General features: G+C 43.4%; 1 protein-coding gene across 3 annotated transcripts in view; it reads left to right on the top strand.

Annotated features, from left to right (window-relative positions):
• The window catches only part of TBC1D1 (TBC1 domain family member 1), a 247,528-nt gene that overhangs the window by 198,586 nt on the left and 29,635 nt on the right, over nt 1-19,307 (top strand). For all 3 annotated transcript variants that reach the window (XM_025385040.1, XM_025385042.1, XM_025385041.1), the window contains 3 exons: nt 758-943; nt 6,631-6,792; nt 13,326-13,484. In XM_025385040.1, coding sequence (XP_025240825.1) covers nt 758-943; nt 6,631-6,792; nt 13,326-13,484 — 507 coding nt within the window. The remainder of the gene's footprint in view (nt 1-757; nt 944-6,630; nt 6,793-13,325; nt 13,485-19,307) is intronic.

The following is a 19,307-nucleotide window of genomic DNA, read 5'->3' on the forward strand; positions in this document are numbered from 1 at the left end:
TACTTACTCACTGTGTTACCTTGGGCAAGTTTCTGAACCTTAGTTTCCTTTCCAGGCTAATATCTGCCTTCTGAACTTGTTACCAGGATTAAAGGAGTCTACCTACATAAAATGCCCGGCACAGTGCCCAGCGCTTGGTAGAGGGTCTGCTAATGGTTACTGTTATTACTGCCTATTAAATACATTTTAATTTTCTTTCAGAATAGCCAGATAGCACAGTGGTTAAGAATGCACATGAAAGCCAGACTGTTGGGTTCCAGTCCTGGCTCGACTCCTTCCTAGCTATGTGACGTTAGGCAAGTTACATAAACTCCCTGTTCCTCAGTTTGCATTTCTTTAAAACTGGATAGTTATAATACCCATGACTTAGAGTTTTTTGTGAGTGTTAAATTATTGTACATAAAGCTCTGAGAACAGTTTGGTACAGAGTAGGCACTGTGTGAACGTTTTCTATAATTATCAATAATTATTAAATAACATTTTCAGAAGAAGATAAGAATATCACACCTTAAAAAGCAGGTATCTTTAAATACTTCCTCGGCTACTGAAGTTTTGCTTACTATTTGATATATCATTTGTTTCATGTTTGTGGCTCAGATATGGCTTATGCCAATGCTTATTAACACCTGAATTTTAAATTTGGTGATATTACTATATTTTATCTGAATGAACAGAATTTGCTGGTTTGGCACTATGTTTGAATGTGCATTTTTTTGTTGAAAAATGACGATTCTGGAATGCCCTTCTCCCTTTCCAGATTATTCAGAGCTGGGAGAGCTTCCCCCACGATCTCCTTTAGAACCAGTTTGTGAAGATGGGCCCTTTGGGCCCCCGCCAGAGGAAAAGAAAAGGACATCTCGTGAGCTCCGAGAGCTGTGGCAAAAGGCTATTCTTCAACAGATACTGCTGCTCAGAATGGAGAAGGAAAATCAGAAGCTCCAAGGTTGGTTTGCCATCTTGATATTGAACAGGCCTGGTCTTATCTTGGCTCTGAAGTGAATCACATCAGACATAAGCATACTGTCTTAAAAATATAGCAGCATGATAGTCTAATATACGTATCTGTCTACATCTGTTTACTTTTTCATAGTAATATTAACACTGTTTACTTTCTGGTGGTCTAATGATAGTTTCAACAACTATATTCATTATTCCTCTATGGTCACTGTTAGTACAGTATCTAGAACTTCTGAGATAAAAGTTTTAAATCTAAGCTCTAAAGCGCTGAAAGGTGCTTTTTGTTTTCCCCCCTCTCTCTCTCAGTCTACTTTATCCTCAGCCATAGTCTGTGCCTGTGTGTTAGGTATGAACTTTTCTTGTGTAAGTCATTAAAGTGCATAACTTCACTCTATGTGCTTTCTCAGTGAGTTGCGAGTAATCTGAAGCAGAAGCATTAGCTGAATTCTACCTGTACTGACATCAATCGTGTCAAAATATGACATGAACTTTGAATGTTTAGATTTTGTTCTTTTCCTGTTTCCATACTGATACTGGAACCAATTAATATTATCTTCAAAGTAGCTTAAGATGCAAAGTTTACATACCTTTTGGAAAGAGCATGGGTCTTAGGGTATCTAGAGAATTAGTTGCCCAGCTATAAAGTAGTGAAGATTTTGAGCAGAAAGTCTGCATAATCTCTTTGAAAGGGAAGATGTAGCAGATGGTTCAGTCACCCTGCCATTGCCCCAGAACAATTTTGGAATTGAAGTACGTTTCATTCAGCATCATCCTTGATTGCAAATTTTGGTCTTTTAAAATGACCTTGATGCTTGTATAGAACTGAAAGTCATTAAGACACCAAATCTGAGGAATAAGCTCCCGAGAATGTGTTGCATTCCATGAGTTTCAGTTGCATAGCTAGTGTCATAGTGGGTGGACAGACGTTCTCTGTGCATGTCCATATGATACTTGTGAGTTATGACAACACTGTATACCAGCAACGTAGTTTCTGCAGTTGAAAAGTATAAATTCATAGAATGTAAAGAGATAGTGTCTATATCTTTTGACTGAAAACAGAAAATGAAATATAAAGGAATAAGACCTTTCGATATGAAAGTAGCTTCACAGTTGGAATAGGCTAGTAAGCTTTCCAATATGCAGTTTTGAAGCTGAGAAAGATGGGTGCTCCCATCAGGGTGCTGTGGAAGGTGATAGCACACTGGGGGGTGTTTAGAGCAGGTGAGTGCTGTTTTCTTCCAACCCAGTTTTTCTGCCGCTTTCTTGTGTGTTCATGAAAGTAATTCTAAAAGCAGATGTCTAAAAGATGTTTGATAGTGATGGCGTTACTACAAGTGTCATCAGTTAAATGACAGCTCGGGAGCACAGCAGTTATATTCACGTGCATCTTGGGATTTTTGTTGAAGAGGAAAAAGGCAGTTACGTTCATCACGTAGGTCATAAACTTTAATGCCAATACTGGCCAATCTTCTTGCAAATGACAGCCCTGTAAAATCAGGGCATAGCTATAAAATGGGAATGGTGCTCACAGCTGGCTTCTTGGGAATGTGGTGAGGACAACTGTAATTGGTGAGGCGAAATCAGTATGCCACAAAAGCAGAATACATTCTGCTGTGCAAACAATGATCAGACAGACTAGAATGAACAGGCAAGAGTTTCCTAAGGTTACCTGGAACCCCTTGCCAGGTGTTGCATTAAGTTTACTGGCCCTTGCCAACATTCTTCTAATGCTTCCTCATTTCATCTGGCTTCTTGGCAGTGTTCAGTTTTCGTGGTCTTTTATTTTTACTGTTTGACTTCATTTCTCTTCTTAGCTCTATAATGTTCAACATGTGTTTATCTCTGTGGTGAAAACACAATAAACTTGCTTAATATAATGTTGGAAGCATTAATCCATTGTATTAGTATGTATAGGACCTGGATTGCTGATAAAAAATATCCAGCAATAAGAGCCTGATTGCTTAAAAATATTTACTAAGTTTTGTTGGGGTGGATTAGGGGCAGGGCAGAACTTTTACATTAAATATAGATGCAAGATTTGATAAGAATCAGCCAGAGTGTACAGTAAGTCTTCACTTAATGTTGCCAATAGGTTCATGGAAACTGCAAATTTAAGCAAAATGATGTATAATGAAACAAGGTTTCATTGATAAATATTTATCAGTAAACCAAAAGTTTATTGATAAAAACAAGAGTTAAGTTCCTGTGGCATATTTCTGGGCACAGAAACATCACCAAACTTCTAAATACAGACTCAGGACACTTCTAATATTAAATATTAATGTAAACATGAGATATGCAAACATTTAAGCAAGATTAATACAAATAAGATAATTATTGACTTGGCACAGTGGCTCACTCCTATAATCCCAGTACTTTCGGAGGCCGAGGCAAGCAGATCACCTGAGGTCAGGAGTTCGAGACCAGCCTGGCCAATGTGGTGGATCCCCGTCTCTACTATAATTACAAAAAAAAAGTAGTCGGGCATGGTGGTGCACGCCTGTAATCCCAGCTACTTGGGTGGCTGAGGCAGGCGAATCGCTTGAACCCAGGAGATGAAGGTTGCAGTGAGCCGAGATGGTGCCACTGCACTCCAGCCTGGGCAACACAGTGAGACACCATCTAAAAAAAAAAAAAAAAAAAAAAAGAGGTAATTATTTTTCCACTTATTCCACTTCAGGGTCCTAGGTGGCCAGAACCTATCCCTACAGCTTGGGGTGCAAGGCAGGAACCAGCCCTGGACTGAATGCCATCCCATCTCGGGGTGACACACACACACACACACACACACACTCACACACACACTCAGACTGGGACCACGTAGACATACTGATTAACCTAATGTATACCTCTTTGGGATGTGGGAGGAAACTGGAGCACTTGGAGAAGACCCACACAGACATGAAGAGGAACACAAACTCCACACGGACAATGGCCCCAGGCTAAGAATTCATTTTTTTCGTATCAACATTATAACAAAGCGACATTGAGCACAAAGACATTATTGGAGGACCTGCTGTACTATGTACTTAGAGAGATAGGCATTCTATTGTGAGTTTGTTTTTTTTCTCCCTTCTTAAAGGAAGGTTAAATTGTATCTGAGATAGCTCTTGAAATTGATCAGGGGTTCAAGCTGACTTGCATACTCTTTGGGAAAGAATTTAGAAGAATGTGTATGAGGAAGTTCTTCCTATGGTTAAGCCTATTTCCTGACTTGAATGGATGAATCAAATTTTTTTACTATTCTGGAAGCATTGCATCCTGGAAAGAACCATACTATGTTATCTCAGTCTACCTCACTCCATTGTAGGCACTTGGAAGCGGAAGTTGTGATTTCTCCAAAATTAGACAGCTGATTTTCAGTGGTGTTAGAACTAAAACCATTGCCTGTCTTTGAAGCCACCAGTCCTCTGCTGTCCTCCTTTGCAAAGCCATTTTTCCCTTTTTTTTTTTTTTTGGAGACAGAGTTTCGCTCTTGTTGCTTAAGCTGGAGTGCAGTGGCGCAATCTCAGCTCACTGCAACCTCTGTCTTCTGGGTTCAAGCGATTCTCCTGCCTTAGCCTCCTGAGTAGCTGGGATTACAGGCGCCCACCACCACACCCAGCTAAGAAGTAGTAGTAGTAGTAGTAGTACAGACGGGGTTTCACCATGTTGGCCGGGCCGGTCTTGAACTCCTGACCTCAGGTAATCCTCCCACGTTGGCCTCCCAAAGTTCTGGGATTACAGGCATGAGCCACTGCACCCAGCCCATTTTTCTGTATTTTTAAATAAAGATGTGAGCAGCCTAACGCAAGATTGCAACATGTGATTCAATACAGCCATGGCTAATTCATATAACTCAGCATTTTATGCTTTACTAAGATTAAAATGATGTGATAACATTAAATTTTGAATTACAGTTGATTTTTTTTATTTAAAAAACATTTTTCTTAGTTAAATAATACATGATGGTTTAAAAATCAAATATTCAGTGCAGTTCTTCTAAAATCTCTGCAGGTGTGGGGGTCATTTAATTGCTGAGCCTCCCATCCTCTTAGCTTTCCATTCTGAGCTTTCAAGAGATGATGGCAGCTGGCAAGACAGTTTTGTCTGGGAAAACCATTGTTAACAGAGCAGAACTGGGGATGGAGCAGCCATAGCCCACCCTCCAGAGTAGGCACAAATCAGACCTGAACGTTATCACAAAGTCCAAGTTGGCTCAGACCTTTATGTTAAATCATAATAAATATTTTAGAGAACTTTGTTGCAAATTTACATTTGATCTCAGTCCACAAGCTTATAAACCACATGGGTGTGGGGGGTCTTATTTAGTATTGCGAACAGCTGGGTCCTGTATCTGACGTTCTTGCCCTGCAGCCTGGGTGTTTGTTGTAGTTCTGTACCATCTGCCTTGGTTGATAAGGCATTTTGGAGACCACTGATTTTAGGCAGCAGTGTTGTTAGGATACTGAAACAGCAGGATGTTCGTGGATTGAGCCTTTTCAGCTGAATCTTCTGGCCAGTTCTTTCTGGCTGTGTGAAGTTGTGATGACTTCAGAGCAGGATGCTCATGTTGCCTGCTGGGCTCTGTTAGGGTGGCCAGATGTGCTTGTAGCAGCCTTACTGCCAGAGGAACGTACGTTGGCCTCCAAAGCCCAGTGCTGCCACCAGTTGCTGTGCAGCAAGGCTAGCCCCAAACCTGATTTGCTGCAAGGATTAGCTCAACTCTAGTGACATTTGTTGTGTTTTCTCATATCCCAAATCACAGCCAAAAAAAAAATCTAGGGTTCACATTTTAAAAAAATGTGAACCCTAGAGATGTAGGGAATTGTTTAACAGGACCTTAGAAATGTATTCATCAGAGTATGAGGGAAGAGATTAAAGATGGTAGATGGAAAACCATAAAAGCTGAGAGGAAGGCAGCACTGGGCCTAGAGTGGCTTGGCTTCCCTCTAGCTAGTAAATAACCAGGACCAAATCACCTGATCCTTCTGAACTTCAGTTTCTGTCGCCATGAAATGAGAGATTGGGTCCAGGATCAATGTAAATTATCAATTTAACATTTCCCTTTATTGATATTATTCCCCCCTGGGTTTGATAATTTAGTTATAATTCTTCATGCAGCTTTAGGTTGAGTAAGTTTGGTGGGAAACAGTAGCTCTCTTCATATATTTAGGAGATGTCATTTGAGAGGGGTAGATTTATTCAGTTTAGCTCCAAGAAGCAGAAATGGGACCAATGGTAGAAGCTACTAAACGGAGGTTTGGCTCTAAATGAGAAAACTATCTTTAGAGTGCCTCTCCTAGTTTAGATGAAAAAAATTGCATCAAGTTCTAACCATGCTAGTCATCGGGAATTTTATTAATAACACATAGCTCCTGTCCTGGGATGGCTCATGGTTTGATGGGGGTAAGATGGAAAGAATTGGGCAGATCTGGTTTATGTCTTAGCAGTAGAGCCCACAGAGTACGTTGGGAGTGAGGGGTAAGGGAAATCACATACCTCCTAGGTTTTTAGCATTTTCCAAAACAAAGAAAATGGGTAGAGGCATGGACAGTGACTTATATTTAGATGCGTTAAGATGGTTGTAACTTCTTGACATCTCAGCAGGATAACAAGTAGGCAGCCATGTTGTGTAATGGAAATTCCATAGCTGTAGCCTTTACTGATGCGCTCTGGAATGGTCTCTTCCAGCCTCCGAAAATGATTTGTTGAACAAACGCCTGAAGCTCGATTACGAAGAAATTACTCCCTGTCTTAAAGAAGTAACTACAGTGTGGGAAAAGATGCTTAGCACTCCAGGAAGATCAAAAATTAAGTTTGACATGGAAAAAATGCACTCGGCTGTTGGGCAAGGTAAGCTTCATTGGGAAGCATCTAGTCAACCTCACCCCTCATTGGCTATTGGGGAGAAGTGTGGAATAAAAAAATTTTAAGTCTAATTTTAGTGGCCATCTCCCTTCTTTTCATCACATCTTAATCTATTTCCAGATACCTTACTTAATAGACATGAGTTTTACCACCTTTCATGGTTCCTCTTAATTAAAATTCCCAGAAGGCCAGGAAATAGGAAGACAGGAACACCCAAGGGCTTCATTACCTATAAACTGGATAATGATTTGATGATATGCTTTGAATTATAAACTAGAAACGAATTGTATGGCTTGTCTCTGGGTATTCTAGGGAGACAACATAGTGTGTGGAGCACAGACTTCAGACAGGTGGTCTTGGGCTTAAATCTCAGCCCTGCCACTTACTTTGCCTCACCTTCTCTGAGCTCCAGTTTCCACAAGTGTAAGATGTGGGTGCTGACAGTGGATGTTGTGAGGAGCACACAACATGTGTCTGCTATATTGTAAGGCCTTAGAGAGCGGGCAGGATTCACTGGTTTTTCAGTGAGATCTGCCATCCCAAACTGTTTCTGGTCCAAGAAGACATAAGTACAGAACTTGAGACTAAGTATTTGGAAATGTTTCCATGTTTCCAGCAATTTGACACAGTGATCCTAATTTAAAATGTGGACTTACATTTTGTCCATCTGTTTTTTTTTATTTTGTTTTTCTACTAATTTATTTTTACTGTATTGTATAAAAATATTAGCCTGTAGTAGATTGGAAAATTTTAAAAAAGAAAAAAAATTGATGCTTCACAGATAATTTGAGAACCACTATTTTGGAGCTTACCTTCAGTCATTATTAGTGTTCTAGTCAAACAATGATTCCTTTAAAAATATATGTTAATGTCTTCTGGCAAGAGTAAAAGCCTGAGTCTAATCTGATTCTGCGCTACTGAGTTCTTGTTGAGCTCATCATGAATAACCAGGTGTTTTGAATAAGGGTTTCAAATATGTATAGAATGGGTTTTCCTGACTTTATCAGTTGTATAGTGGAAAAACATTGTATATGCTTTCTTTTTTTTTTTTTTTGAGATGGAGTTTCACTCTTGTTGCCCAGGCTGGAGTGCAATGGGGCGATCTTGGCTCACTGCAACCCCTGCCTGCCAAGTTCAAGCTATTCTCCTGCCTCAGCCTCCTGAGTAGCTGGGATTACAGGCGCCTGCCACCACGCCTGGCTAATTTTTTGTGTTTTTAATAGAGATGGGTTTTCACCCTGTTGGCAAGGCTGGTCTCGAACTCCGGACCTCAGGTGATCCGCCCACCTCGGCTTCCCAAAGTGCTGGGATTCCAGGTGTGAGCCACTGCGCCCGGCCTGCATATGCATTTTTCATCTCTAGGAGCATTAGTGGAACAAAGCAGTGTTTTCTACTATAGTCTTTTAGGCATTTTTAACCCTTTTTGAATTTTGACGTCAATTTTAGTAATCATGGGTAGCTATTGTTCGTTACACCTTTTCCCTTTCTATGGATAAGGAAACTTGGGCTTAGAGCAGTTGAGTAGTGGCTCGGGGCCACAGAGCTGGGTTCACACCACTGTATTGCACTGCCTCCTGTTGAACAGGATCTCCAGGTGCTTTTCTCAGAACATGCATGCAGTGGTGAAGACCGAAGCTCTGGATTGACAGCGGCTTTCAATGTGACTTTGGCAGGTACCCTCTTTCTGGGCTCTTGCCTCCTTGCTGATAGAATGAGAGACTTTCACCGAGCAGAGGATCTTGGAGCTCTCTTCCAGTTCTAGTGTTCCTTGCACCTGTATTTGTTTCTTGAGGTTTATCTTTACACCAAATGACCCCAAATTGCTGTTTTGAAAAGGGAGAAGCAGAGAAAAGAATGAGTCTGTTCTTCCCCCATTCACAGTTGCCGAGATGATCGCCTTCAGGTGTCTTTGCTTCTGCGAAAGGCAGATTGCCTGGGTCTGTAACAGCTATTCCAAATATTTGAGCTTCTTAGAAGCCTGGCACCTGGATATTTGTTTTTCACTGGGCATCTTATGTGGGGGCTAATAGAAATACTCTAGGAATCTGGACCCTGGGTAGTGAAAGCTGGGCACAGATGATTGAGCATTCTGTCTACTGGAGTGAGCTAAGGCTGACCTGGAATTTCCTTATGTATTGCCTGACTTTGCCACATCACTTTTTACTGCAGAAGCTCTAACCATAAAGGGGGCTTTGTCAGTCAGGTGGTTTTTAACACATTAAGATTTAAGAACTCCAAACAAATGACAGCGGGCGGTCTGTTTAGTGGCTCAGAATGAAAATGTGAATCTAAAAATGTGAGACTAAATTTGAATCATATCTTTGACCTTTGAAGTAGAGGCCAACTCAGCTCAGAGACCTTGAAAGAGAGGACAGTTGTTTGGATTAAGAGGCCCTTCCTCATAGTGACATAAAAGACCCTGAAATGGTGGAAATAAAGGAATTTATAAAATTTTCCCAGTTAAAATTGGGTAAGGGGCCAGGATTAGGGTATCGATTTAGGAGAAGATAACATAATCCCATGACATTATAGATAATTCAGTTTAGTTCACGTCAGAATAATTTCTCTAAGGATAACTGGATAGAACCTTATAAGCTGGAATGTATTTTTTAGGAATGGGATTGCAGAGTGGCTGCCTGAGCTGCTGATAGGCAGGGCCAGATGCAAACTCTGCTTGCCTTTGACCCGGCAATGCCATTTATAGAAACTTACTGTAGAAACTAATCAGCCAAAAGTGTACTGCAGTAAGAAGAATGCTTATTGTGGCATTGTTTAATAGTCAAAACAAAACGAAAAACCCAACCATGTGACTATCCCGTGTCATATTCCTTGAAAAAGACACCGTAAGTAGATCTGTATTTACTGATGTAAAACATGGCTGAGATAAGTTGTTAAATGAAGAGGGTACAGCATGGTCTCTGGTACAGTTGATATTTCCATGTGTGTATACGTGGAAAAACACCCATGATGCAGGTATCCGGGTTATAGGCAGGATGACCATAGAGCCCAGTTCACCTGGCATAGCCCTCATTTATGACTCGTGTCCTGGCAAAATTATTAATAGCCTTCCTCCTCTTCACTTTCAAAAGCTTCCTGCTTTGGATGGTAAATATATGCTCATTCTAGTTATGGGTAGTTTTCACTTCTTTATACCTCTTGCATTTCAGAGGTTTTTTTTGTCCCACTTTTAAACAGTGTATATTATTTCTTAAGTGAGTAAGAAGCTATTTTCATGGAGGATGGAGAAACGGCCTCCTGCCCACCCAGACCCTGCCTGCAAGCCCTAGGTGGGCTCGTTTCTCTTGGGTTAGGAGTGAGGGCAGCACCACGGTGGAGGGGGTGTTCCAGGCCATTCTTAGCAAAAACATTGGGTCCAACCTACATGATCCTGTGCTTTAAATCACAAAATCTAAGCGTACTCCTGAATACCACAATATCTGGTACTGTCCAGTGACACAGCCAATATTCTTTTCTTCCAAAAAATAAAGGTCTGATAAGACAATGGGAATGATTTAGTAATAGGAAATTGGACATTTCATAACTTGGGAAAGTTTCCCAGTTTGAGAAAAAGTATTTTGTGAAAAAAAGCCCCACTATAAATCACTTATCATGCTGACTGTTTTCTAGCCCACATTTACTTCTCATCAGCGTTTGAAGTATTTGTGGGTAGGGTGTGCATGTGTGTGTATGGTCCCAGGATATATCTATGAGCTGGAATAGCAGAGAGGGAGACAAGAAATAGAATAATAGTAGAAAGCAGATATCAGGGTGTATTTTTTTCCTGTTCCTACCGTAACAAGTTACTACAAAAATGGTGACTAAAACAACAGAAGTTCTTCTCTCAGTGTTCTGGAGGCCATAGCTCCAAAACCATGCTGTCAGCCTGTCTGCACTTGGCCTCCTCCAGCTTCCTAGACTTGTGGCCACGGCACTCCAGCCTCTGCCTCCTTGGTCACATTGATTCCCTTTCTCATCTCCTCCTCTGCGTGTCTATTATAAGGATGCTTGTCACTGGATATAGGGCCCACCTGGATAATCCAGGATGCTTTCCTCCTCCCAACGTCCTTATTTAATTCTTTCTGCAAAGAAGGTAACATTTACAAGAAGCTCCAGGTATTAGGAAGTGAACACATCTTTTTTGAGGGGCCACCATTCAACTCAGTCTACAGGGTCACTATATTAATGCTGAGATAAAATTATAGAATGTATAGGATGTGGTCATGGTTGACAGGGGCCCTGTATTTCTTCTACAGGGCAACTTTAAAAAAAAAACAACCTGATATTTGAAAGGGAAAGAAGAAAGTACTTACTACACAGTAAGTATTTCTAAGAGGTGGCCCAGTGAGACTTTTGAATCTGTTAATAAAATGATTACTATTTGGTTCAAATCCACAGATAGTTATTTGATCATTAATCGCAAGATAGGAACACAAAATATTTTTTCTCTAGTCCCCATTTGAGTAGCAGCCTTGTTTGACATTTCTGACATGGAGAACACCAAGAGAAAATGGCAGTCAGCATTCCTGGGCTGTCACTCACTGGCCTAATGACCTGGGGCAAGGGACCTGTTCTTACTGCCTCTCTTTTCTTTACCATGAGGATAATCATGTTTCCCTTAGAAGGTTATGAGGATGATATGACCAATATACGTAATGTGCGTGGAATGGTGATGGTGCATAGTGGCCTTGCAGTAAGTGCTATCTGCTGCTACCTTGCCAGAGCAGAAACTTCTCCCAAAGGTGGCCAGAGACGGAAACCAGAGAAACCGTCCTCCTGGGCAGGCTGTTTGAGTGGCAGGGCAGGGTACAAAGCGGCCACTTTTTTTCCCGGATGGAAAGAAAGATCAATGCCTAACTCGGAGGCTTCCTTTCTCCCAAGAGACGAGAAAGACTTGGCATTTTATTCTTCAGTCTTCTTGCTCTCCCCATTTCTACCTTTTTGGCCTTGTAATAGCTGAGTAATGAGCTAAAGAATTCTGGTTCAAAACTGTCACCTTTTAAAATTAGGTTTGCCCTAAATAACATCCTTGACTTTAAGAGAACTTTTTAAAGTTTTAGACATTTTCAATCACTGTGAGTATTCAAATTAATAACATATAAAGCATTAGGTAGAGGCTCTTGGACATTTTCTGCTTTTAGAGCTTTGTTGGATGCTCACATGGCAACATCTATGCAGTCACTTCCTACCCAGCCTCTGGGCCCTTCTTGCAGCTTATCTTGCAGAAAGAAGCCTCATCAGAATTCCAGAATCTCAGCTATGATTAGCTTACTCCACCTCAGCTCAGAAACATGCATGGTTCCCTGGGGCTACCAAACACGCAGGTTTCGTGTGGTCAATTTTGTCTCTGACAATAACCTTTCCAGCCTTCTTGCCAGCTGCTCTCTTCCACGTGCACGTTTGTGCATGAAGCAAACTGAATCACTCTCGGTTCCTTCTCTCTGGTTGCACTTTTCTCTTCCTTTTCCCTCGTCCTTAAGGCTTGGTTCAAACTGATTGCTCAGTTCGAAATGAGCAAACAATTGCAAGGACAGAAAACCAAACACCGCATGTTCTCACTCATAGGTGGGAATTGAACAGTGAGAACACTTGGACACAGGGAAGGGAACGGCACACACTGGGGCCTGTCGTGGGGTCAGGGGAGGGGGAAGGGATAACGGGAGATACACCTAATGTAAATGACGAGTTAATGGGTGCAGCACACCAACATGGCACATGTATACATATGTAACAAACCTACATGTTGTGCACATGTACCCTAGAACTTAAAGTATAATTAAAAAAAAAAAAAAAAGAGCCAGCTTATCTTTCATCTGAGCTCTACTTCCTTTTGTTTCTCTCTTGTTTCTGAGATCACATCTTACATGACAGTTTTTCATACTTGGCCTTATTTCCCTAGAATGTCATTAATTGGCACCAGGTTGGAGCTCAGGTCATATTCTTTATTCCTTGCAGAGTCTGACAGGGTCAGAACATGATAACACATTTGAGAAGTGAGAAGAAAGGAGGGAGGGGCAAGGAAGTGAGGGGAGAATAGGGGGTGGAAGTAGGGGAAGAAGCAAATAGGACAAAGTTTTAGTTGCCTCCTTTCTGTTCCTATGCTGTTAATTAATAATGAAACTAGTGGCCAGACACGATGGCTTATCCCTGTAATCCCAGGACTTTGGAGGCTGAGGCAGGAGTATCCCTTGAGCAGTCAGGAGTTTGAGACAAGCCTGGACAGCATAGTGAGACCCTGTCTCTACAAAAATAAAAAATTAGCCAGGCATGGTGGTGGGCACCTATGATTTCAGCTACTCGGGAGCTGAGGTGGGAGGATCATTCGAGCCCAGGTGGTTGAGGCTGCAGTGAGATGTGAGTGTGCCTCTGAACTCCAGCTTGGATGACAAAACCAGACTCTGTCTCAGAAAAAAAAAGGGGAACGTGAATTTGGATAAATGGAACATGAAACACAATTCATTTTTATTATTAAGTTGTATTCTGTGCATAAATTATCTCCATATCTTTTCCCCCTTTTAAAGGTGTGCCACGTCATCACCGAGGTGAAATTTGGAAATTTCTAGCTGAGCAATTCCACCTTAAACACCAGTTTCCCAGCAAACAGCAGCCAAAGGATGTGCCATACAAAGAACTCTTAAAGCAGTTGACTTCCCAGCAGCATGCAATTCTTATTGACCTTGGTAAGTCTGTGCCATCGATTGGAGATGACAATGGAAGTTTCACTCACATGAAAAATCTGAAGAGAGTGTCTAAGTTATTTATTGACCTGCCTTTAGGTTTAGCAATCAAAATTTACTACTGAGACTTTTAATTTAAAAAGCCCTAGGGTAATCACAAATGTCGTCTTCAAGCATATAAAAATCTCTGTATTTTCACTGGGTAGCTTGTTAACTTTGCTTGGCGTGAAGGGAGGGTGTTCATTAAAGCTGCAGTCATAATTGTGGCTCAGTCCAGTAACTCAAATATTGATAGGAGTTTTTATAGTCAACTGAAGGAACATCCGGGAAAACGTATGGATGTTCAGAACTGAGGCTTGGTTTAATTACAGGAGCCACTCCCTCGTTTTTACTACTTACAAACAGAATTCATCAGAAAAACTGTAGAAAGCAGTTTGTGTGTGTGCCTTAGATGATTTTATTTTGGAAACTGGGTGGCACCTTGTCTCTTGAATAATTTATAAAATATGAAGATGGGAACAATGTACAATCAGCCTTCCATATCTATGGGTTCTGAATTTGGGGACTCAACCAACCTCAGATGGAAAGTATTTGGGAAGAAAAATCAATGAAAACTAAACAATAATATAGATTTTAAAATATAGTAACTGTCTATGTAGGATTTACGTTGTATTAGGTGTTATAAGTAATCTAGAGATGATTTAAAGTATGTGGGAGGATGTGGCTGGGCGCGGCGACTCACACCTATAATCCCAGCACTTTGGGAGGCCGAGGCAGGTGGATCACGAGGTCAGGAGAGCGAGAGCATCCTGGCTAACACGGTGAAACCCTGTCTCTACTAAAAATACAAAAAAATTAGCCAGGCGTGGTGGCAGGCACCTGTGGTCCCAGCTATTCGGGAGCCTGAGGCAGGAGAATGGCGTGAACCCGGGAGGCGGAGCTTGCAGTGAGCCAAGATCGTGCCACTGCACTCCAGCCTGGGCGACAGAGCAAGACTCCATCTCAAAAAAAAAAAAAAAAAAAAGTGTATGGGAGGATGTGCACAGGTTATATGCAAACATGACACCATCTTATAGAAGGGCCTTGAGCACCGTGGATTTTCGTATCTGTGGGGACTCCTACAACCTATCCCCCGTGGATGCCAAGGGATGACTGTATTGGATAGATTTGCAGTTGCCACTGTGAAGAACTTGTTGAACTGGCGTGTGATTATGATGCACAGAGAGCCCTCCTGACTTGTCAGTGGCCATGCACAGGGTCAGGTGGCAATGCGGTCCTGTTTGCCTGCTACCTGTCACCCAGGCTGCTGTTTCTACTGGTGGTAAGCTGGCTCGATGTGGCGGGAGTTTGGCCCTGCTGCTTTTCGAGCACGTGGCCCTGCTTCCAGAATACCTGTTCTGGTTGCAGCTGCTGCTGCTGAAGGCTCCACAGAGCACTCAGTGCTTTGGGGCCCTGCAGTGGCTGCATCAGGCAGTATGAAGTCCTTTCCTCTCAAGCCACATGGCTAGCCTTAAATGTTAATTTCATAACCCTTAAGCTTATTCTTTAGCTTAAATGTCATCTCTGAGAAACTGTCCCTGACTGTGGTCTCCTCTCCCACCTCAAGACTGGATGAGGTGTCCTGCTAAGCCCCTTGTAGCACCCCACACTCTCCCCATGGTGCGTATCACATTTCTCATCATCACTGTTATCTGCTTATTATCATCACTGCTGGTGCCTAACTTCACCTTGTTGAATGTTGTGCAAAGGGACTTAAACTCCTTTCTTTAATCCTTACAACATGATCAGGTATATGTTGTTCTGTTTCTCTTTAGAGTTGAGAAAATAAAAGCAGAGAGGTTATGTAACTTGCTGAAAGTGACACAGCCAATTTGCCGCTAATCAGTATGACTTTGGAAACTGCACTTTTTTTCGACTTTTATTTTAGATTCCAAGAGTGTGTGTGCAGGTTTCTTACAAAGGTGTATTGTATGATGCTTAGGATTGGAGTATGATTGAACTTGTCACCCAGGAACCAAGCATAGTACCCAACAGGTAGTTTTTCAACCCTTGCCCGCCTCCCTCCCTCCCTTCCTCCCTGTCTAGGAGTCCCCGGTGTCTGTTCTCATCTTTATGTCCATGTGTACCCAGTGTTCAGCTCTCACTTCTAAGTGAGAACATGTGGTGCTTGCTTTCTGTTTCTGCATTAGTTTGCTTAGGATAATGGCCTCCAGCTGCATCCATGTTCCTTGCTGCAAAGGACGTGGTTTTGTCCCTTTTTATGGCTGCAGAGTACTCCATGGTGTCTATCACATTTTCTTTGTCCGGTTCACTGTTGATGGGCACCTGGGTTGATTCCATGTCTTTGCAATTGTGAATAGTGCTGTCATGAACGCGTGAGTACATGTATCTTTTTGGTAGGATGATTTATTTTGCTTTGAGTATATACTCAGTAATGGTATTGAAGGGTCGAATGGTAATTCAACTCTTAGCGGAACCTATTCTTCTTACTTCACCTCCCCGACCTGTCCTTAGTATACAGCAGTGACTTTTTACTGCCTTTCTCCCTTGTAGGATGCAGCCCTCTGTGAACTGGGCTGGGGCTGTTTGGCCATTATACTCTCGGCTCCTAGGACAGTGGCTGTCACAGAGCAGATGTTCAAAGAATCTGTTTGAGATTCAGAGTATGAGACACTGCACTAGCCCTGCCATCTCATGGGCCCTCACAACAGCCCTGGGAAGGTGGCCTGCACCCTCTCTAAGAAATGAAGAAACTGAGGTCACATGTTGACCATGGTCACAAAGTCAACCGAGGGGAAGTGGCAGGAACTGAACCCACTGTCACTGTGTTTCCCTGGGACCCTCTGGACCCAGGAGCCCCGTGTTGCTGTGCAATGGCTGGCCAAGGCAATGGCTTGGTGGAGCTGGGGCCCATTTGGCCCCCTGACCCTGATGAAAGCAGTTTTGTGAATTAGCAGTAGCTGCATTTGCTGACATGGTGAGTAACAGGAAATGCCATCATGTTCCTATCATGTGAAACAAAGTGAGAAATAGGCTCAGGGTAGGAGGCTGAAAGGGAGGGAGTGCAGACAGCCCTGCTCCCCACACTTGCTCACAGGCTGGGAGGAGGAACGGGAAGGTGTTTCTCCTCCTGGATTCAGTCGCCTTCTTCTCTTCATTACCCTGCAGTATCCCCTCATTCTTCCACGCGCACAATCAGCCCCTGCTTTTTGTTGCTCAGATGTCGTCACTTTTCTACAGAAGGAAAAGAAGAGTCCAGATCAGCACAAGGGCCTTGGCGTGACTGTGCGCTCCCAGGGCACTGTGTGTGCCTGAGCACCACCACGGTCTCCCCTGCAGGGCTCAGGCAGCCTTCCCCGAGCTGGCGTGAGGTCTGTGGGAGCCCAGGATTTGGCCTTTCCTGTCCACTGGCAGGGCTGGCTGCATTCAAGTCCTCTCCATCCCTGCCTCTCCCCCACCCTCTCCCCTCTCCCTCTGCTGCCCCTGTCCCTGACAGTGCTGACCCCCTGTCTCTTCCCCACTCTTTTCCATCCTCGCCTGGCCTCCAGTTTGGATGCCATCCACATACTTCCCGAGGGCCTGAGAGGAACTGCGTGTGCAGCAATACGTTTTCCAGGTCACCTCTGTGTGTCTCTGCAGGCTGTTTCCAGGGACCCCCCGGGTTCAGTCTCCTCTCCCCACTGGAATGGAGAAACTGGGGTTGGCCCAGACCCGGCAGTGGAGTCCCAGGTGCCCTCCCTGCCCAGCTGACTCCACCCGAGGCCTGCCTCAGAAGCTTCTCCAGACTCTACCCGTTACCTCCCCCTCTCCTCTCACCCAAAGTTGTGCTGTGGCCAAGTCAGTTGTTTAGTCTACACTTTCTGTTTAGTCTACACCATGGCTACCGCAAGGCCCAGTGAAGGTGTGTAGTATAGAGCAAAATCAAATCTGTATTTCAGTTTTCCTTAAAAAGTGACTTTCGTATTCTGGCCAGAAGAACAGAATGGTTGGTTGGATATATTTTGAATTTTCATGGGTGTTTGTTTTCCTGCCTCTTGCTATACTTTCTGAAATTGGCTTTTAGTCTAAACAGGTTTTTTGTTTTGGTTTGGTTTGGTTTGGTTTTTTTGACAATGTGTTTTCCTCCAAAGAGTAAGAATAATAGGCCTTATGGCTGGGAAGCGTTCCATAGTGTGTGAAATATTTTCTCAACCTTTGTCAGATCTCATCTTTACACACCCTATGTGAAATTGGGCACGTGCCGTTATTTCCAGCTTAGAGGGGATGAATGAGCCCTCGAGAGCTTGAGTTTTCCGTCCACGAATTACTTCGTGACTGAGCCCTAGAGAGCTTGAGTTCTCTGCCCACACTGCGAGTGACTCAGTGCCAGAAAGTTCTGGAACCCAGGTCTCCTCAGTCTCCATACCACGTTCCTTCTAGGGCACCATGCTGCTTCTGTGTTTCTTGGCTCTGCCCACTCTATCCCAACACAACTCTCCCCACCCCTGCTTTGGTGGAATCCTGTTCCTTTGGGGTAGATCACACCAGCCAGAGGCAGCTGCTCTCAGCTTAGCAGATGATACTCATCACATTATTCTTGAAGCCTTGGGTCACGCGCCTGCCCCACCCATCTGCATCCATTTGTTCAGCCCTTAGACAATTGCCACTTTTTTCTTCTCTAATTCTCTGACTCCCTATCCTGGGTAGACAACACGGACTGCCCAGCATCCTACCTTCTGTCTGGGACTCACACTGTCATCCTGACCACACTGGGGGCTGACAGTGACACTGGGAAATTCCTGGGGGACCCCCTTCAGGCTTCACATCATCTGCTCCCTCCCTAGCATCCCAGCCTAGAACACTTTCCAGCCATCAGCTGCATTCCCCAGTGAGGCGTGCGGCCTCTCCCATGATGGGAGGGCTTCAGCTGAAAGAACACTAACAGGCCCAGAAACCCAGGAGCTCCATTAGATCAGAAAGCGGAAGCAAGAATGCACCTAATCTCCCCCACATCAATGGCTGTAGTTTTATTAATCTGCATATTATGGGTCAGTAAGGGGGTGGCACAGTTTATAATCCCTGCAGGAGTCTGATGATCTTTTGGTGACCAGAAGTGCCGTTTTTTGGTGGGCTTCTAGAGATCCTCCATCAGGGAGACCAGACATGTTTGGCATGCCTGTGCTGCCGTGAGAGGCTAAGCGTGTGTCCAGACCACACGTGTGGGTCACGGGTCCAGCAGCAGAGCTGTCATGTTGATTGTTTGCTTCGACTAAGTGTATAAAGCCTGCCTGGTGTCCAGAAGAAAATAAACTATAATCCAATTTTTTAGAATCCATAAAAGATGAGAAGTAGGAGAACAGTTGGATTTTTTAGAATCCATGAAAGATGAGAAATAGGAGAACCTCCAAAAGGGAGGAATCAGTTGAGAGTATTGAAGATGACCAAGTGCAAACGGGCAAAGGGGAGTGCGTCCCCTTTTCCTCTCCCAGGCGGTGGGCTGCCTCACTTGGCCTGGACACACAGAGCAGCATTGTGCACTTTGAGGGGCAGATGGAGCTGCTCATTACTAGCAGGGGTGCTGGCGGGGACCACTGCGTTCTCTTCCATCTTTAAGTTGAAGTCCTGTGTGAGAAACGAAAAACCTTCATGGCAAAAGACAGCAAGGGACCTAGAATGTAACATTCAGCAGTCTTGTTACGTCACGCACCTGTCTGTCCAGTTGGGGACATTGCTCTATGAAGGTCAGTTGAACAATCACAGTTCAGGAGCCCAGTGAATTCTTGCACCACCAGTCACACACATTATTCCGAAGAGTGAGCCATTGTCTCTGATCTTATCAGGAACACA

This window comes from Theropithecus gelada, chromosome 5 (assembly GCF_003255815.1).
Source record: "Theropithecus gelada isolate Dixy chromosome 5, Tgel_1.0, whole genome shotgun sequence".
NCBI lineage: Eukaryota > Metazoa > Chordata > Mammalia > Primates > Cercopithecidae > Theropithecus > Theropithecus gelada.